The sequence below is a fragment of the Prionailurus bengalensis genome, chromosome B1, assembly GCF_016509475.1.
Source record: "Prionailurus bengalensis isolate Pbe53 chromosome B1, Fcat_Pben_1.1_paternal_pri, whole genome shotgun sequence".
Classification (NCBI taxonomy): domain Eukaryota; kingdom Metazoa; phylum Chordata; class Mammalia; order Carnivora; family Felidae; genus Prionailurus; species Prionailurus bengalensis.
This window is the reverse complement of record NC_057344.1, coordinates 49,945,172-49,965,639: the sequence shown is the minus strand read 5'-3', so window position 1 is coordinate 49,965,639 and position 20,468 is coordinate 49,945,172. Positions and strand designations below refer to the sequence as shown.

At 37.5% G+C, this 20,468-nt stretch overlaps 1 protein-coding gene across 2 annotated transcripts in view; it reads left to right on the top strand.

Moving 5' to 3' along the window:
• Positions 1-20,468, top strand: part of FBXO16 (F-box protein 16) — a 55,197-nt gene that overhangs the window by 13,582 nt on the left and 21,147 nt on the right. For both annotated transcript variants that reach the window (XM_043564964.1, XM_043564973.1), the window contains exons 4-6: positions 10,883-11,089; positions 14,156-14,320; positions 19,942-20,171. In XM_043564964.1, the coding sequence (XP_043420899.1) occupies positions 10,883-11,089; positions 14,156-14,320; positions 19,942-20,171 (602 nt within the window). The remainder of the gene's footprint in view (positions 1-10,882; positions 11,090-14,155; positions 14,321-19,941; positions 20,172-20,468) is intronic.

The window sequence follows — 20,468 nt, the reverse complement described above, 5'->3', positions numbered from 1 at the left end:
GCGTTCAGAAAGGTGAGTTGGGATATGAGACGACCACTTAGTAACCAGCACGGTTCATCCATTGAGCTGCTTAGCATCCATCTACACCCTTCTGCCTCTATTTAAATTTCCAAAGGAAAGCTGTAACAACTTTATGCTTTTATTTAACAAGGTACCACTATTCTTTACACAACTGAAAACTTTCTCACCCTTTCCTCAAGGGAGACACAGAGTCCCAGTGGTCATTGTCCTTCCCTGGGTCATGATCAATCTCTAAGCAGTGTTTACTACTCATCAGATTCCTCTCTGAGCCCCACCTGTCTCTACCACCCAAGACAACTGAAAGCATACAGTCATGCCAAAATGTGTACATGAATGTTAATAGCAGTATTATTCCTAATAGAGTGTAAATACCCAAATATCCATTAACTGATGAATAGATAAACAAAATGTGGTCTATTCTTTTTTTTTTAACTTATTTTAAATGTTTATTTATTTTGAGAGAGAGAGACAGAGCATGAGTGGGGAGAGGAGCAGGGAGAGAGGGAGACATAGAATCCTAAGTAGGCTCCAGGCTCTGAGCTGTCAGCACAGAGTCCGATGTGGGACTCAAACCCACAAACCGTGAGATCATGACCTGAGCCAAAGTCATATGCTTAACTGACTGAGCCACCCAGGTGCCCCAAAATGTTATCTATTCTATGGTAGACTATTATTCAGCCTTAAAAGGGAAGGAAATCCTGATACCTGCTACCACATGGATGAACTTTGAAGGCAATATGCTAAGTGAAAGAAGCCAGACACAAAAGGACAACTATTGTATTGATTCCACTTATATAAGGTACCTAGAGTAGTCAAATTCATAGAGACAGCAAGTAGAATAGAGATTACCAAGGGATGAGGACTTATTATTTAACAAGTACAGAGTTTCAGTTTGGGAAGATGAAAAAGTTCTGCAGATGGATGGTGGTGATGGTCACACAACAGTGTAAATGTACTTAATGCCACAGAACAGTACACTTAAAAGTGGTTAAAATGGTAAATTTTATGTTACATTTATTTTGCTAAAATTTTTTAAAGGTAAGAAAATTTTTAAATTTTTTGAAAGGTAGGAGAAAGGAATAAAGTAATGATACATGCTACAACATGGATGAACCTTAAAAATAATATGCTAAGTAAGGGGCACCTGGGTGGCTCAGTTGGTTAAGCATCCAACTTTGGCTCACGTCATGATCCCGTAGTTTGTGAGTTCAAGCCCCACATCGGGCTCTGTGCTGACAGCTCAGACCCTGGAGCCTGCTTTGGATTCTGTGTCTTCCTCTCTGTCTCTGCCCTACCTCCCCCCTCAAAAATAAATAAACATTGAAAAAATTTTTAAAAAATAATAATATGCTAAGTGAAAAAAACCAGACATAGAGGCCGCATACTGTATGATCCCATTTATATGAAATGTCCAGAATAGGCAAATCCATAGAGACACAAAATAGATTAGTGGTTTCCAAGAGCTGGGGGAATGACTCTAATGGGTACAGGCTTTCTTTGGGGAGATAATGAAAATGTTCTGGGGGCGCCTGGGTGGCTCAGTTGGTTGGGCATCCAACTCTTGCTTTCAACTCAAGTGGTGATCTCATGGGTTTGTGAGATTGAGCCCCACATGGGACTCTGCCACTGATAGCAGAGCCTGCTTAGGATCCTCTCTTTCCCTCTCTCTCTGCCCCTCCTCTGCATGTGCTCACTCTTTCTCTCTCTCTCAAAATTAATAAATACACATTAAGAAGAAAAGAGGGGCATTCACTTTCAAATATCCCCTCTCTATAAGGAGAGCTTTTCTACTATTCTTCTTTTCTAATCTTATACTCTGTTAAACTTTTGCCTGCTGCTCAAAAAAAAAAAAAAAATGTTCTGGAAATAGATAGTAGTGTTGACTACACAACCTTCTGAATACACTAAAAGCCACTGACTTGTAAACTTAAAATGCCGAATTTTATGGCATGTGAATTATATCTCAGTTTAGAAAATAAATTAGGATTACTTAAAAAAAAAAAAACTATCCGGGGCGCCTGGATCTCGCAGTCTGTGGGTTCGAGCCCCGTGTCGGGCTCTGTGCTGACAGCTCAGAGCCTGGAGCCTGTTTCAGATTCTGTGTCTCCCTGACCCTCCCCTGTTCATGCTTTCTCTCTCTCTGTCTCAAAAATAAATAAATGTTAAAAAAAAAAACTATCCTTAGATTTCTCTAACTCTTGTTATATGTAATGTACTTGAAATACCCCATTTTTAAGCATACCGCTAACACTTTTTCCTTAAGAGAGCATCTCTGACTAGAATGTAACTGGACAGGATGCCCTTTCCTATGAGTTACTGAAACTCATTTTCCTAAGGAAAATGGAAAGTTTTAGCCTGCTATAACAGCCTAAAGTTCTTAGGAAAGATCGGGCTGCTATAACAAATTACATAGATTGGGTAGCATATAAACAGCAGAAGCTTATTTCTCATAGTTCTAGAGGCTGGGAAGTCCAAGATCAAGGCATGGGCAGATTCAGTCTGGGAAGATCCCACTTTTTGATTCATAGATGGCCTTCTTTTCACTGTAGCGTCACATGGCAGGAGTGGGGAGAGAACTCTCTGGGGTCTCCTTTTTAAGGACACTAATCTCATTCATGAAGGCTTTATCCTCATGACCTAATCACCTCCCATAGGCCCCACCTCCTAGTACCATCACCTTGTAGGTTAGGTTTCAACCTATGAATTTTGGAGAGCTACAAACATTCAGTCCATTGCACTAAGACTAACATAAATACTATGTCTTAATGTTCTTATTTGTTTTAGTTGGTCACCAATTCTTTTTTGTGTTGGTCTACAAGCTCCTGTCTAGGATATTTATTAGCCTAAGTACATTTTTAAAACTTATATACATAGTATATCTGGAAGGATACACAAGAAAAGAGGCAACATTGGTTTCCCCTAGGGAGAAGGATGAGTCTGGGACAAGGTGGAAGGGACTCCTTTAGCTGAATAGCCTTTTGTCCCTTTTGATATTTTTAATCATATGAATGTATTACCTATTCAAAATAATAAAATTTTATAAATATGCTAAAAATTAAGAAGTGAAAAACACCAAAATTTTAAACCTAGCAGAGTTTTTCTCATATCCTATTTACATTTTAAAACTAACTTCATACTTGTCACCAACAACTTAAAAAAAGACTTACTTACAATAACTGTTTTTACACTATCATTCCAGTGGAAATCCCTGAATTAATATAACCAAGGCCAGTTCAGCCAGTGTTTGGTGTGACCAGCTTTTGAATGGTTGGTGGGATTGCCAGTTGTTAAGTATTTTTAATATCACCCTGTATAAAATTCAAGGTCTTTAAACCTTTAAAAATATTTTGTTTATTCTTTTCTTTTACCATAGCTGATAGAAATATATTTGCAAAGATCACTAATTATCTCTCTTCTCCAATAGACTAGTTTATATAGGGAAGGCATAGTTCTATATCTTGCTCTTCGTATATTTCTTGACACGCCCAGACATTTAATAAATACTTTCTAAATGAATAAGTGATAATTACTGGTTTTTCTCTTTTGTCCAACATCAAACTTATACCCCGAATTTACTATGTCATGTGGTAGTCTATATACCTCCACAAAAGCCACATGAATTGAGTTTGAGGGGATTATTTCCAATTTGCCCTATTAATTTTCTATCTCCATTTTAGTTTTTAGATTTTATTTTGTTTATGTTTCAGGAAAACCATGAGACTGATAACATAAGAAATGCAGTGCCAGGGTGCCTGGGCAGGTCAGTCGATTGAGCGTCTGACTCTTGATTTCAGCTCAGGTCATAATCCCAGGGTTGTGGGATTGAGCCCTGAGTTGGATTCCACACTAAGTAATACTTAGCATTACTTGGGCTTTTCATTATAGGGATCAAATATTGGTTTTAAAGCGCAATCTAGTATTAGAAGTAAAGTCATTTTTTAAAATAATCTGGACTGGGGTGCCTAGGTGGCTCAGTTGGCTAAGCGTACAACTCCAGCACAAGTCATGGTCATATGGTTCATGCATTTGAGCCACGCATCAGGCTCTTTGCTGACAGCTTGGAGCCTGGAGGCTGCTTCAGATTCTGTGTCTCTCTTTCTCTCTGCCCCTCCCCCGCTTGTGCATGTTCTCTCTCTCACTCTCTTCCCTCCCTTCCTCCTTCTCTCTCCCCCCCCCCCCGCCCCCCGTCAAAAATAAATAAATAAACATTAGAAAAATTTAAAATAATCTGGTCATTGTGAAGTAAGACATAATATAAAACCTACCCAATAATAATCCAAAATATATTTGGCCATAGAATGTCATTTTTGTTCATACATAAGTGCATAGTCTTATCTGATATTTTGTATAGTAACAAACAAAATAATTAGGAGAAACTGCAAACCTCTTCTACTTTACTTGCTCCCTGCTACTACTTAATCCTTGATGTCTTAAATCTTCTCTGCCCTTCAATCCTTGTTAGAAAAGGCAATTGCCTCCCAAGAAAAACAACTCTCCAAAACAAACACAGAACTATTTTGGTTGAAAAGAAAGCATCTCAAACTTTTTCTCGGCTTCTGCATTGTTAACAGAAATAATAGGGGGAAGCCTGGCTGGCTCAGTCAGTAGAGCATGTGACTCTTGATCTCAGGGTTGTAAATTCAAGCCCCATGTTGGGTGTGAAGATTACTTAAAAATAAAATCTAAACAAACAAACAAACAAAAAGAATGTGTTATAAAGAATTTGAAAAAAGTAGATGGCATCACTTTTAATTTGCTGGCAACAACCGTAATCAGAGCTGAAATTCAAAAGAGAAACAGGAGAAAATATTTTGTAAATTGCATGATAGGTAAAGATTAATATCTAGGATTGTAAAGCATTTCTACAAATCAATAAGAAAAATACAGATATTCCTATGGAATAATGAGCTAATAGAAGAATGAGAAATATACAAAAATATACAAATGGCCAAAAAACTGAAATTAGAGAAATACAAATTAAAACAATGAGATTCCCAGTCCCTCCCTTTGCCTATGTGACAAAAATTAAGGAGATAGATAATATTCGATATAAGTAAGGATTTATTGGAGAGTAGGAGGATATGCTTAAACACAATTGGAGGGACTGTAAAATGGTAAAGACTTTTAAAAGACAATTTGACAGGATCAATTAAAGTTTTAAAGGCAAATGTCCTCTGAACCTGTAATTCCACTTCTGTGTTTCTGTACTAGAGAAATATTCACACAGGGCATGAAAAGGCATGTTTTGGAATATTGCAGTTGGTTTGTTTTTGGGTTTTTTTGGTCTTTCTTTCTTTCTTTCGTATTGGAAACAACCTAAATGGTATTGGTAGTAAATTGAGTATGTAGATCATGGTATAGCTATAATGAATGGATAAATGAGAAAATGAAAATACTATGAATGAATGAGAAAACAATATGCTCCAGGTTCATTAATATAAGGTCATTTATGGCTATATCTTGTTTGTTTGTTATTTTATTATTTTTTAAAATATTATTTGAGAGAGAAAGACTGAACAGGGGAGAGGGACCAAGGATGAGGGGGAGAGAGAGAGACAGAGAGAGAGAGAGAGAGAGAGAGAGATATTCTCAAGCAGATTCCATGCTCAGCACAGAGCCCAATGAGGGGCTTGATCCCACAATCCCAGGATCATGAACTGAGCCAAAATCAAGAGTTGGATGCTCAACCAACTGAGCCATCCAGGTGCCCCCTGTTTGCTTTTTAAACTGCTTAGCAGTATCCCACAGGATAGGTATACTCTAATTTACTTAAGTGTTTCTTTATTGATAGCTATAAGTGTATGCAAATGCATAGAAATGCACAGCGGTGGGTACCTGGGTGGCTCAGTTGGTTAAGTGTCCGATTTCAGCTGAGGTCATGATCTCATGATTCATGGGTTCCAGCCCCACATCAGCTCTGCACTGACAGCTCAGAACCTGGAGACTGCTTTGGATTCTATGTCTCCCTCTCTCTCTCTCTGCCCCTCCCCTGCTATGCTCACTTATGCGTGCGCTCTCTCTCTCTCTCTCTCTCTCTCTCTCTCTCAAATATAAATAAACTTAAAGTGGAATTGCATAGTGGTTATTTCTGGGGAATGGAATGCAATTAAATGGGGAGGAGCAGTTACAGAGGATTTTCATGTTTAATTGTATATGTACCTGTTTGAAACTTTTTAAAAGTTTATTTATTTATTTTGAGAGAGAGAGGGTGGGTGCACAAGCGGGGGACAGGCAGAGAGAGAGAGAGGGAGAGAAAGAATCCCAAGCAGGTTTTGCCCTGTCCACACAGAGCCCAACATGGGGCTTAATCTCATAAACTGAGATCATGACCTAGGCTGAGATGAAGAGTTGGATACTTAACCAACTGAGCCACCCGGGCACCCCATGAAACTCTTGAATAATAACGTATCCATACCTTAATTGTGAAAGTCAGTTTTTGGTAACAGGACTCAGAAACTCAACCAGATTGGGATAAATAACCAATAAGCAAAAAATAACAAACCTTCTTCATTTTGTCCCCCCCACTCACAGTAAACTTTTCTTTGCCAGTCTGTGTGAGGTGAGTGGAAACTGATGGCTGTAGCAACTGTCCTGATGTCCTGCAACTGCATTAAGGATCCTTGGAACAACTACTCCAAACATAGGATTTTCACAATTCTGTTAAGTCCAGAAAGCCCTGTAAAAAGGCATTAAAATAATTATAAAATATAATTGTGATAGAACATAACATAACATAATTGATTTAATGTAATATAATGTAAACAAAGGAACTAACTGTGAAGGGAGGTACCATCTGTGTGATACAGGATGGAAGAATGGTCCTAGCTACTCCCCAAATTTCACATATTGGATCCCTGGCTACAATGTTATGGGTATTTTTACTTGAAAGGAGATTATCGAATTCCTGGACAATTAACTCTTCCATGGATTATTTACTTTTTGGATTATTCCTAGCATCTTTTAAATTCCAAAGGGATTTCCCCCAACTGTGAAGCGTTCTTCTGAGTCATCAACCCACCTTCAATTGGTAGGAGTTCAAGGAATGCAAATTCATTTTGTATTAGCCTAAACAAACACAATTAGAAAGGAAAATCCCTCGAGGCAAAAAACACCTATCAACGCCAGATATAAATTACCTTTGACCATTATAATCAGGGAAATAAATGAGAAACCAATGTAATTATCTTTTTAATCTCCAGAGGAAAATGTTTTAATGTTTTCTTTTATAGATTTCTTCAGCACTTTATAATCCTGGTGTTCTTTTACATTCATTTTAAATCACTGTTATTCAAGCTGAGCTCATTCTCTTTTTGTGGGCAGCAATGAAAGTAGATGAGCTAACCTCCGTCATTCTAAATGGAATTCCCATCCTTGCCAATGCACAGACAAAATTTTATGCTTTTTAATTTAATTGTTTGCATATATATTCTTTTTACACTGATTTAACCCACATACTCATTATTTTTAACATCACTTTGTATTTTATAATAAGCTGCCATGTATAATGAGTCATAAATCCTATTAAGAATTTTATACATAGATTATTTAATCCTCACAACAACCCTACCATTTAGATATAATTATTCCTAATGTATAAATGAGGAAATTGATAGGTTGTTAGTGGTGGAGTTGGAATTTAGTGATTTATTTCCAAAGAGTATTGGAAATAATAGAATACTGGAAGTAAGACTTCCAATAGTCTCATTACCAAACCCATCATCAATCTGTAATGCCATCCTCTATTAGGCATTTTTGATTATTTCTGATTTTGTGCAGTGATAATAATATCTCATGAAAAATTTTTTTGTAACCATAATCATCCTGGGTCCCCATGTGGCTCAGTTTCTACAGAACCACAGAGCACTGCCTATAAGTCATTTTAAAAATGAATTCCAATTTTCACTTTGTGTCTCAAAGGAAAATCACAGCAGAACCAGTTTAAAACTCATAGCAGTACTTCTCAGGTCTCCTTTTGTTAAACAACAGAAATTCAGCCGAGTAATTTAAAAGATCAAATTGGCTTTATTGAACAATTTGTGAATCAGGCAGCATCCTATGTAGCAGATAGGAGCTCCATCAAGCCGTAGAAAAGGAAAGGTTTTTAAAGGTAGAGGGGGAGCCTAAAAACAAAATTACTAGCAAAGAATGCATTGTTTTAGGCAAGGTTTTCTTCCTAAGTGGAATGGAAGGGATCTGTCAGTAAATTACCTAGTACTAACCGGGAAATTCCATGTTGACTGGTTAAAGTTATATTCCTGGGGAATTTATGATATGCAATTAGGTTAGGTATTAAATCTTGGTTTGCTGAAGTGGGGCCCTTAACATAGGTGACTCCATTTTGGTACTGTGGTTTTCTAGTTAACACCTTCCTTCATTCCTCAGCTCTCTCGTTCTCTAATTGCTATCTAAGGCAATGAATGACTGTCTGAACCCCCAAGCCCCCAACAAGCCAAAACCTTACTGCTTTTCTTTCTCCTCACACTTCCCCTTTGGTTCTTTATTTTATAGATCAATGCAGCTTCTCAGGCATGGTCCTTCCCCTGGCCCCAGTCATTCTGGTCTGGCTTCTCTCTCTTCAATGTAATAATCCATCCCAAAAGGAAAGAAGTCCTGTATTGTGAGAGTTGGAAATATGGATTGTGCAGAAATAGGGATAGGAGAAATCAGGGAACACTCACACATGAATAGATTTTTATTCATTTATTTGTAAGTTGAGGTTTTGGGCTTTTTCTTCCCTGCCATGAGCACACCATAAAGGCCCCTACAGGAGTTGTGTCTTGACAATGTCAGGATTCCAAACTCAATGACAATTCACTACCCATTTAACTTGGCTTCATACACATCACACAAAACAAAGCATAATACAAAGTCACCCAACAAAGAAGATACAACAGGGGGCAAGAAATTAATGAACCAAATGTGAAGTCAGTCAGTCCCTAAGTGCACAGTTAGGGTGAGGCCGCGGTCCGGTCTAGGTCATCTCTCAGCTCACACTGCTTATTATGTTCAAAAAGTGGGAATCTCTGTTATGTTCAAGATCAATCAGTAGGGGCCTTTGGCAGCATTTGCCTTTCAAATATGGTCAGAAGTTGAAGGGTTAGTGCCTGGAGAGTCTGACAGTTTGCCGTAGAAATCCCCCCTTTTGAAAGGAGTTTAATTGGGGCTCGTGGGTGGCTCAGTTGGTTAAATGTGCGACTTCAGCTCAGGTCATGATCTCACAGTTTGTGAGTTTGAGCCCGTGTCAGGCTCTGTGCTGACAGCTCAGCTGCTTCAGATTCTGTGTCTCCCTCTGTCTCTGCCCCTGCCCTCCTTGTGCTTTGTATATCTCTCAAAAATAAATAAACATTAAAAAAAATTTTTTTTGAAAGTTTAATCAGTCTTGGGCCTTTGCAGGCCTCTTCTGGTTCTAGTGATTATCAGCTCTTGGTTCTTCCAAGTTCTTATCAGTTCTTAGTACTTCCAGTCTGTGCCGGTTTGGGTGAAATCTGGTCTTAGCTGCAACACCCTTCGCTGCTTATGTCACTGTTTGACAGGCGTGACTCTATCTTGCTTATTACATTCACCCTCCCGTCCTTGAATTATAGTCTGCAAACTGAGATTCCTGGGTCATTAAATAGATCTATAATAGTGAATAGTTTTTGATTAAGAAGTATTCTTGCCAGGGTGCCTGGGTGGCTCAGTTGGGTAAGCTTTCAACTCTTGATTTCAGTCCAGGTTGTGATTGCATGGTTCATGAGATCAAGCCCCACATCGGGCTTTGTGCTGCTGGTGTGGAGTCTGCTTGGGATTCTCTCTCTCCCTCTTTCTCTGCCCTTCACCTGCTTGCATTCTCTCTCAAAATAAATAAGCATTTTTTTAACTTTAAAAAAATAAGTATTCTTGCCAATTAAATATAAATACATATGACTATAATGAAGTTGATTTGTCATGCTTTATATGCCTTTTTAGGTAGTGTATTTTATGATTACAACTAAAGTTCCTTATAAAATTCTCATTACTTTATGATGACTGTAATAAATACCTATACATGAAATGCAATAGTATACAGAATACAGGTAGCCCCAAACTTTCCTATTTCTCTTCTCTAATGGGCTAAGGAAAAAAAAGACAGATTTAGACTCTAGTAAACTGACTCATTCAATTGATAGATGTTCCCATAAGAGCCTTTCTCTGGGTTTTGGCCAGCCCTCAAATTCTTACCTTTCATCAGTCATTGATCTTGGAACTGATTAAGGGTTATCTCTGGGGAAAATTATGAAGTAACCAAAGCTTTTGTTTGGCATGCCTCCAGATTACTCTGGCATCTACTTCCTGTCTCTGGCAGTCTTTTTTCCAGGTCCTCTTATTGACATTTTCTCTCCAATCAATCATTTACACATTACTGGGGCTTTAACCCAATATACTCCCCTTCTCAGGGATATTTGCATATTTTACCTTATCTCCAATTGTGAGTGCAAAGCTTTGTTTCTGATCCTGGAGTTTGGCACTAATGAGCTAATACAGAAACTCTGGTGGGAAAGGGGCTGCCCAGGTGCCTTCTCTTGAAATTGTATCTTTAAGTATATATTTTCTCAGTTTACAAATATGGCCAGCTCCCAACTTACTGATCTTATATAACGGCAAGTTCTGAGGTCGAGTGCACTTCTGTGTATGCACTCAGGTCTTGTACATGCTTGCATGTATAAATGTGAGAAAGGACAGGTAAGTGGCAAAACATCAATTTACTAATTAGGGGAAGAAGTACATGCTATTCATTAGTAATAAAATATGAAACTTACTTTCTCTGCCATTCTTCTCTCTTCCTCTAATGAATCTCTGGTATCAGACTGAACCTGGAGGGTTTTTTCTTTCTTTTTTCCAGTTTGACAAATGGACAGACTCTCAACGGAGAAGAATCTTGACAGGACTGTTAGAACGTTGCTCCCTGGCACAGCAAAAGTTCTGCTGTCGAAAGCTTCAGGAAAAAATTCCAGCAGAAGCTCTGGATTTTACTACCAAGCTTCCAAGGGTGTTATCTTTATACATCTTTTCTTTCCTGGACCCCCGAAGCCTTTGTCGTTGTGCACAGGTAAAGGCAAAGAATTCGTGTCCAACATTTTATAGTGATAGCCTAGAAAACTCTAAAATGAGAAGAAAAAAAACCACATGCACAAAACCAAGAAATAAGATGAGATGGTCAATATGTTTAGTCTATATAGTTTGAATTAATCCCCATCTTCTTTGTACCTAGCTCTGTATTTAGTGCTCAAAAGTAGATCTAAAACAATGTAAGACATCATTAGTATCCACAGTATAGTATCTGCTGGTTGGGGAGACAGATACACATATATGAAATGGTTCATCAGCAGGATAGTCTTACAGTGCATAGCATACAACTAGGATAAAATTCTAAATTGTATGGTACAGGCCATTCATAAACAGAAGAGCTCAAAATAAGGTGCTAATAAGATATGTACCAAAGACTATGAGAGTAAGAGTTCAGAGTGAGTAGACATGCTTCCAGTGGCCTTGGAAAAGGGGCTGCTGTTTTTTTTTATAAGTAAATCCACCATGTATTAAAGTATACTTCAGTCACTTATGAGATAAACTAGTAGCCATTTTATTAAGTGTTTCCATAGAGGTTGGTAACACTAGAAGTTACTAGTCACCATGCATTCACATATGTGTAACATGTTAACTTTAGTTTTTAAAGTTAAGAAGATGGATGCAGTAAGAAAGATGAATTAATAAATGGTGTTAGGACAATTGGGCAGCTATCTGAAAAAAGTATTCTAGTAGGATAAAAGATTGGTATGAAATCAAAGGAAATCATAAAATACTCAAAGAAAACATAAGGAAGGAGGGCTTTGTGAGTATTCTATAATACCCAGAAGCTTTTAAAGAAAATACACAATTTAGGGGCACCTGAGTGGCTCAGTCACTTAAGCCTCCGACTCTTGATTTCGGCTCAGGTCATGATCTCACATGAGTTTGAGCCCCTCATTGGGCTCTCCACTAACAGGCTTTCTTGGGAGTCTCTCTCTATCCCCCCCCCCCAAATAAATAAATAAACTTAAAAAAAAAGAGTATCATATAGCTATATGATGAATTACTGTGGGAACATTAGAAAACATGTTTTCAAAACACAAAGATGCTAATAATATGTAAAATGAAGAAACACAATTTAAAATTGTGTATATAGAGTTTCCCAATTTTGTTTCACAATGCCTAGAAAAAAAAAAAGAACTCTGTCAGGTTGTTAATAAAGGTAATCTCTGATTTATGGGGTTATGGGTATTGTTTTTCTTCTTAAATGATTATTTTATTTTATTTTATTTATTATTATTATTTTTTTTTTGAGAGAGAGAGAGAGAGAGAGCGAGAGCACACAGGGGGAAGGACAGAGATAGAATCCCAAACAGGCTTCAGGATGTCAGCACAGTCTCTTTCTTAGGACTCAATCTCACATGGGATCACCACCTGAGCCAAAATCGAGACACTTAACTGACTGAGCCACCTAGGTGCCCTGGGTATTATTTTTCTTTAAACTTCTTGGAATTTTTCAAATTTTGCACACTGAGACTGTTTTCATTTGAGGGAAATGTTATTTGAAATCACTAATCCTATCATATATGTGTACCATATGTCAATCTTACAAGTCCTGGCATTATGTTTTTTTCCCAGTACTGACTGTGAAGAAAACACAGGCAGTTGTTCTTCAGCTAGATTTAAACAATAATGTCATTGCACTAAAATGAGCTTTGAGTTGTTTAAAAAGATGGAGGCAGGAAGGGTCTGATTATTTTGAAAGCTCCTACCCTCCTACCTACTCTTCAATTTGCCTCATTCCTGTCTACCTTAAAAACAAGCAAAAAAAAACACCAAAGAGCAAAAACAAAACATACCTTATCTACCCCCGGGGAGTGGGGGAGGGAGGGAAAAACTTGATACCCAGCTCAAAACAAGATGTAAGGAAAATGAGGGAAAGAGTGAGAATTGAGATATTTTTCTCCTCATCTCATCCCTCCGAAACCCCACCTCTCCACTGAATTCTGAGTTAATGAACCATATGGGGATTAAGGTTGCTGTTATTTCATTTCTGCATTGAACAAAGTAGATGTGATTTCTGTTCCTGCCTGCAGGGCTCTGTCAGATTTTCTACCCTTTTTCATTCTTCCAGCTCCTGAACCTGTTATTTCTTGTAATTGTGCCCTCCGCTCTCCTGTTTGTCTCCTCTTCAGCCCAGAAAACAATGCTAAACATAATGGAACTCAGTATTTGGTAGATGGAAGGAGGAAGAGAGGGCTAGATAAATGGATGGATGAATATTATAGTGTTCTGCCTTTGTGTGTGTGTGTGCTCAAAAATTATTAATGACTTAATCTTGAAAAAGCGACTAATTTCCCAAGGCTGAAATTTAGATTTGAAGGTTAGATGTTGTCTTTGCGACTCTTACAACACGACACAGAACCCCTGGGCTGAACTTTATATATGAACTAGCTTTCAGCAAGATTTGTTCAAAATCTGAAGTAAGTTACTATAAATACTGCTGCACCATAGTAGGGTCATCTCCAACATTTGCTGGATGTGTGAGAATGACCAGAATGCCATGGGAATGGAATGTAGAGAATAAACAGTGTATGCTCTATGGAATCTTAAAGGCTACATAGGGCACACCATAAGATATCAGTAATTGCGTTCTGTTTATAAAATTTCTATTTAGTTAAATCATAAGAATGGAGGGAAAATGGAAGCATACCAAAAATGAGTAAATAATATGCAGACCTGAGTTTCTATAACCCTCCTATAACTTTCATATGAACTTCTAGGAAGTTCCAAAGTCTATTTGAGCCACGGTTGCCTTGTTTGCAACATGAGAGTAGTAATAACACCTACCTCTTTAGTTTGCTGTGGGGATGGTTAATAGGTACTCAATAAATATTAGTTGACTCTGAATCTAAGTGTGATTTAACATTTACAGAAAATCCTCCTGCCTAGGTAGAGAGCATTTCAGGTAGATAATTATTTAAGTTGTGATTTGCAGGAAAAGAACAATAGAGTTATCTCAGGTCCAGGGTGACAGCTCAAGACCTAGAAAAAATGGGCATGTAAACTGAGTTAAGTTTTTTTTTTCTTTCCAATTACTTTTTTTCAGGTGAGCTGGCACTGGAAGAACCTAACTGAGCTGGATCAGCTCTGGATGCTCAAATGTTTACGATTTAACTGGTATATCAATTTCTCTCCAACTCCCTTTGAGCAGGGTATATGGAAGAAGCACTACATTCAAATGGTAAAAGAACTTCATGTTACCAAGCCTAAGGTACATTTGGGACGAAAAGCAACAAATATACAAATATCAGCTATTTAGGAATACCAGAGGGGAGATGGATAGGAAGGGGGCGGGGAATGGGTTAAACAGGTGATGAGGATTAAGGAGGGCACTTGTAATGAGCACCTGGTGTTGTATGTAAGTGTTGAATCACTATATTGTACACCTGAAATGAATATTACACTGTATGTTAACTAAGTGGAATTTAAATTAAAACTTAGGGGCACCTGGGTGGCTCAGTCGGTTGAGCGCCTGACTTCGGCTCAGGTTAGGAACACATGGTCTGTGAGTTTGAGCACAGTCTGGCTCTGTGCTGACAGCTCAGAGCCTGGAGCCTGCTTCGAATTCTGAGTCTGTCCTCCCCTGTTCTCACTCACTCTCTCTCTCTCTTTCAAAAATAAATAAACATTAAAAAAACTTTTTTTAATAAATTAAAACTGAAAAAAAAAAGGGAATTCCAGAACTAAGACTAAATGATCAAACTTGAAGTTGGGGAGGGGACTTGGTTGAAAGGAAGTACACTATTAGGTCAAAATTTTCCATTTCTGAGAACTTGATAGCCTTGTTCAAGACATCCATGCTAGTTGAGAGTCCTCATGGGACACTCCCAAAACCACAGTTCCACCCAGGAGGCTAGGACTGCGGAACTCCTCATTCTGTTCAGATTCCTGGATTTCTGTGTCTCTGACTCACACACCAAGCAATTCTGACATTGAGACTCTGTGGAGAATGTGCAATATTTGCTATCAAAGGGTCATCAAATTTTACTTTATTAATTCAAATTTTCTGATTCTATCAGGTGAGCTAAAGTTTATTTGTGTATCATTTACAAAGAAAAGTTTTCCAATAAATCTGTAATTATGGAAATGAGTAATGAGTATACTAAAGTTCTTTTTAATCTAGAAACTAAGCAATGTAAAGCATTTACATATGATCATAAAAAGTAAATAATGCAGGAATAATTTTTCTAGTTGTTTTGTCTGCATTATAACCAATGTTTATGTTCATTCTTATAGTCACAGTTAATTAGATAACTCATGGGAAAATTTTATGAGCCTTCTCTTTACGGTGTGATCTATAAACACGCAGAGTTGTGCATCGTTTTGTACAATAGATAAGTTCCTGAAAATTATGTGTAAATTAAATTTTTTAAATGATTTTTAAAACCACAGGGGTATCATATCCTGTGAAAAAATTGCAGTGAATCCTTTTAAAATTGAAGAATCCTTTTGAAAGATGAATAGTCAGCTCCTAACTTGTTCATTTAGCTTTAGTTTTATTGTTTTAAAGTAGAATCCATCTACATTTAATATAGTAATAAACTATGCATAATTAATATTGTTACAATTGCAACGATAAAACTAGTCTTTCAGATTTCAGTAATGGGTGTGCTCCATGAGGATTTCTTTTAAAAAAGAAAAATTTAAGTTGCAGTGATGGAAGAAGTTATTTTCAAAATTACCATGGCTGTGACTTCTTTTCAGATCTGATAAGGCTTTTCTTGACTCTCATTTTCAGTTGGGGGCAGGGAATGTCATTCAATAGCTGAAGCTTGGGCAGTTCTGGGGCAGAGAAGAGAAAAGTGATTAACCAGTTTGTAGAAGAAAAGAGGTTTTGAGTAGTACTTATAAAACTGACTTTACAGCTTTGTCTTTAGCAATAATTCTTTTCTATAAAATATGCATAACTGTATTTAAAAATAATGAATAGTTCTGATGAGAGAAAATTGCCACCTCTTTGCTTAGTATTATATTTCTTAGCAAACACTTTGTTATATTAAACTTTAATTTTTCTGCTTGATAAATAGACCTAAATCAGAATGACAAAAGTTAATAAAATTTACTAATAAACTTATTGATTAAAGAAATAGACCTTGGGGCACCTGGGTGGCTCAGTCGGTTGAGTGTTCGACTTCAGCTCAGGTCATGATCTCGCAGTCTGTGAGTTCAAGCCCCGCATCAGGCTCTGTGCTGACAGCTCAGAGCCTGGAGCCTGCTTCAGATTCTGTGCCTCCCTCTCTCTCTTCCCCTCCCCTGCTCATGCTCTGTCTCTCTCTGTCTCAAAAATAAAGACATTAAAAAAAAATTAAAAAAAAAAAAAAAGAAATAGACCTAAGTCAGAAACACTGAATAGTCATGTGATTAAGGTTAATAAAGTCATGTGACTAAGGTTAAAAAGTCAACTGTCAGCACCATACATACTTGAGTAATTTGTGTAGTTTCCTGTGAGGTTACTTCAGTGATGGTGAACGTAGGCAGCCACTGGAGTTTACCTTCACTCAAGCACCTCCCCCTTCCACCTCCCCCCAACCCCCAGTACCTTGTACCTGGCATGTGCTTCAGCAGAGCTTTTGAAAGCATTTTATGAGCAAATGGTTGTGGTTAATATTAGTTTCCTCAAGCTTAACATGAAGACTGGACTAGAATGATCTTTGTAACTATCTGCAAGGCTCTGCTATCCACCCCACACAATATAATTTCAAAAAGACTCAATCTAGAAAAGGAAGAGTAAGCTGAACCCAAAGTAGATAGAAGGAAGAAATAATAAAGGGCTAAGATCAATGAAATCAGAGTAAACAATAGAGAAAAATCAGTAAAACCAAAGCTGCTTCTTTGAAAACATAAATAAATTTCATAAGTTTCTAGCTAGGCTGATCAAGGAAAAAAAGAGAGAAAACATTCATTACTCATAACAGAAATGAAAGAGGGGGCATCAGTACAGATCCTGTAAACATGAGAAGAATAATGAGAGAATACTATGAATTAGTCCACATCACTAAATTTGACCACTTAGATGAAACACAATTCTTGAAAATACAAATTACAAAAAGTCTCAATAGGAAATAGAAAACATGAATAAATGTTTATCATTTATGAAATTGAATTCATAATTTTCCATAAAACTCTAGACCCACATAGCTTCATTGGTGAATTCTATCACAGATTTAAGGAAGGAATACTAATTCTTTTTTTTTTTTTTAATTTGAGAGAGAGAGCATGAGCAAGTGGAGGGGAGGGGCAGAGGGATAGAGAGAGAATCTCAAGCAGGCACCACACTCAGCATGGAGCCTGATGCGGGGCTTGATCCCATGACCCTGGGATCATGACCTGAACTTAAATCAAGAGTCAGACACTTGGGGCGCCTAGGTGGCTCAGTTGGTTGAGCAGCCGACTTTGGCTCAGGTCATGATCTCGCAGTTTGTGGGTTTGAGCCGTGTCGGGCTCTGTGCTGACAGCTCAGAGCCTGGAACCTGCTTCGGATTCTGTCTCTCTGTCTCTCTGTCTCTCTGTCTCTCTGTCTCTCTCTCTCTCTCTCTCTCTCTGCCCCTCCCCTGCTCATGCTCTGTCTCTCTCTGTCTCAAAAATAAATACAAACATTAAAAAAACATTTTTAAGAGTTGGATGCTCAGGGGCAGCTGGGTGGCTCAGTCGGTTGAGCCTCCAACTTCAGCTCAGGTCATGATCTCGCAGTCCAGGGGTTTGAGCCCCGTGTCAGGTTCTGTGCTGACAGCTTGGAGCCTGGAGCCTGCTTCTGATTCTGTGTCTCCATCTATCTACTCCTCCCCTGCTTGCACTCTGTCTCTCTCTCTCTCTCAAAAATAAACATTAAAAAAAAAATTAGATCTTTAAAAAAAAAAAAAAGAGTTGGATGCTCAGCCAACTGAGCCACCCAAATATTAATTCTACAAAAATTCTTTTATAAAATGGAAGACAGGAACACTTCCCAACTCATTACCTTTATACCAAAACCAGATAGAACCTTTATAAGAAAACAAAACAAAACCCCAGACTAATGTCCCTCATGAAAACAAACATAAAAATCCTTTAAAAATATTAGTAAATTAAATCAAGTTATTTATAAAGAAAGAATAATACATGATGACCAAGTGGGATGTATCCATGGAGAGTAAGGTTGGCATAATATTAAAAAATTAACCAATGTAATTCACGGAATAAAAGAAAAAAGATGTATGATCATTTCAGTATATGCAACAAAAGCATTTAACAGAAGTTCAACATCCACTCATGATTTTAAAAATTCTCAAAAAGGCTTTAGGTGAACAACATTTTGTTTACTTAATACAGAAAAGTATCACAGTTTCTATTCTGTTTTGTTAAAGAGTCAAACATTTTGTTACTTTTCAGAATGAATAATGTTTGTATAAAATTACTAACACACTAATTTTCTGCCTGAAATTGTTTATTGTTGTGTATTATTTATTCCCAGTAGTATTAAATAAGGTCTTCTTCAGCAAAAACAGATTCTGTTTGATATAAGCTCAGAGAAATGAAATGAATGACCATTCTAAATGAGACCTGAAGAAAATATTGAATACTAAACCAATAATGAGCTATCAATTATATAAATATGAAAGGTCTTCTTAACAATCATTCATTAATTAGTAAATATTTATTAAGTACTGTTACATGCTGGGTGCTGAGTATAAGGGTCCTAACCCTGCTTTCAAGGAGCCTAGTCTAGTGGCCTAGGACATAAACAAATACATAATTACAACACGGAGTAATACATGCTATTCTGTAATAGAAATGTATACAATGAACAGTTAACACAAGGATAAGAAACTAACTGATTCTGCTTGAAGAGATTGGGGAATTTCTTAATTTTCACCAACAATTCAAGCAAACCAATTTACCATGCAAAGCTTTCCTAATCTCTTAAAGAACAAAAATTAAGCCTTTAATGGCTTCTCAACATACCATTACCACTTCCCTTAGGTTACAACCACATAAAAAACCTTATGAATTTCACACACAAAAATAGATTTTCAATTTGGGAAATTAAAGCAAAAGTATTCTTTGGGAGCAGTTAAGGTTTTGAAAACCAATAAAATCTATAGTTTACCCCCCACATAACTCGAAGTTGTCCCTGTGTTTTATAGATAATTAAGCCTGGAGTACCTTTTTTGGAATGTGTACATTTTTAGGAATAAGTTCACTGCAATTGTGGAAAAATTATACAATGATGTGGTAGAAGAGGTGGCAGTACAGGATAGAGAGGTTTAAGAGCAAGGACTTGAAAGCAAGACAGTCCTAGATTCAAATTCTGACCCTTTGGGGTCCCTGGGTGGCTCAGTCCATTATGCATCTGACTTCAGTTCAAGTCACGATCTCACAGTTCATGAGTTTGGGCCTCGCATAGGGCTCTCTGCCATCAGCATAGAGTCCGCTTTTGACCCTCTATCCCCCTCTCCCTCTGATCTCTCCTTCCCCTGCTTGCTCTTTCTCTCTCTCTCTCTTTCTCTCTCAAAAATGAATAAACATTAAAGAAAAAAAATTCTGACCCTCTGTCTTACTACTTATGTAATAGTGGGCAAGCTCATTGGTTTATCCTATCTTCAGTTTCCACTTCTGTAAATGAGAGTAGTAACTATTACCTTTTAGAGTTATTATGAAGGTTAAATAAAATAATGCATGAAAACTTCCTGAGAAAGTACCTGACACATGCAAATACTCCTGGATTGGTGGCTGCTATAATTATTGTCACCATTATCATTGCAGTTGGGGCGATGATGATGATGATGGTGGTGGTGTTTTGTTTTTTGTTGTAATTATTATGATGTTTTAAGAACAGAAGTAATTTTCTTCTTCTAGACACCTCCAAAAGACAGGTTTGCGGTTGCTGACATTCAACCAGTTACAAGCAGTTCTCCAGAGGAAAAGCAGTTTCCAGCATCCGCTTTCCGGTCCTCTTCCTCTTTGAGAAAGAAGACTCAGGGGGAGAAAGAACTCCCACCCTGGCGATCCTCTGACAAACATCCAACTGATATCATTCGCTTCAATTACCTGGACAACTGTGATCCCATTGTGCAAATCTGGCAAGGGTGAGAAGCTCCGTGCTCTTTTCTACTTATTTGCCATTAGACACAATTGGCTGGCACTTCAGTATAGGAAAGGATGAAAATAGAATTTACTGTGAAAAAAAATGCTTTTCAATGAATAGAAGCAAAAAGTAATTGAGAAGTAAACCATTATTGGTAAATTTGCCTTGTTCATTAGGTTTTGTTTGCATTTTGTAGCTCTTATAATTTCACATTACAGCTTGTTTTGATATATATTTTTTTAATGTTTATTTATTTTTGAAAGAGAGAGAGACACAGAGCATAAGCAGAGGAAGGACC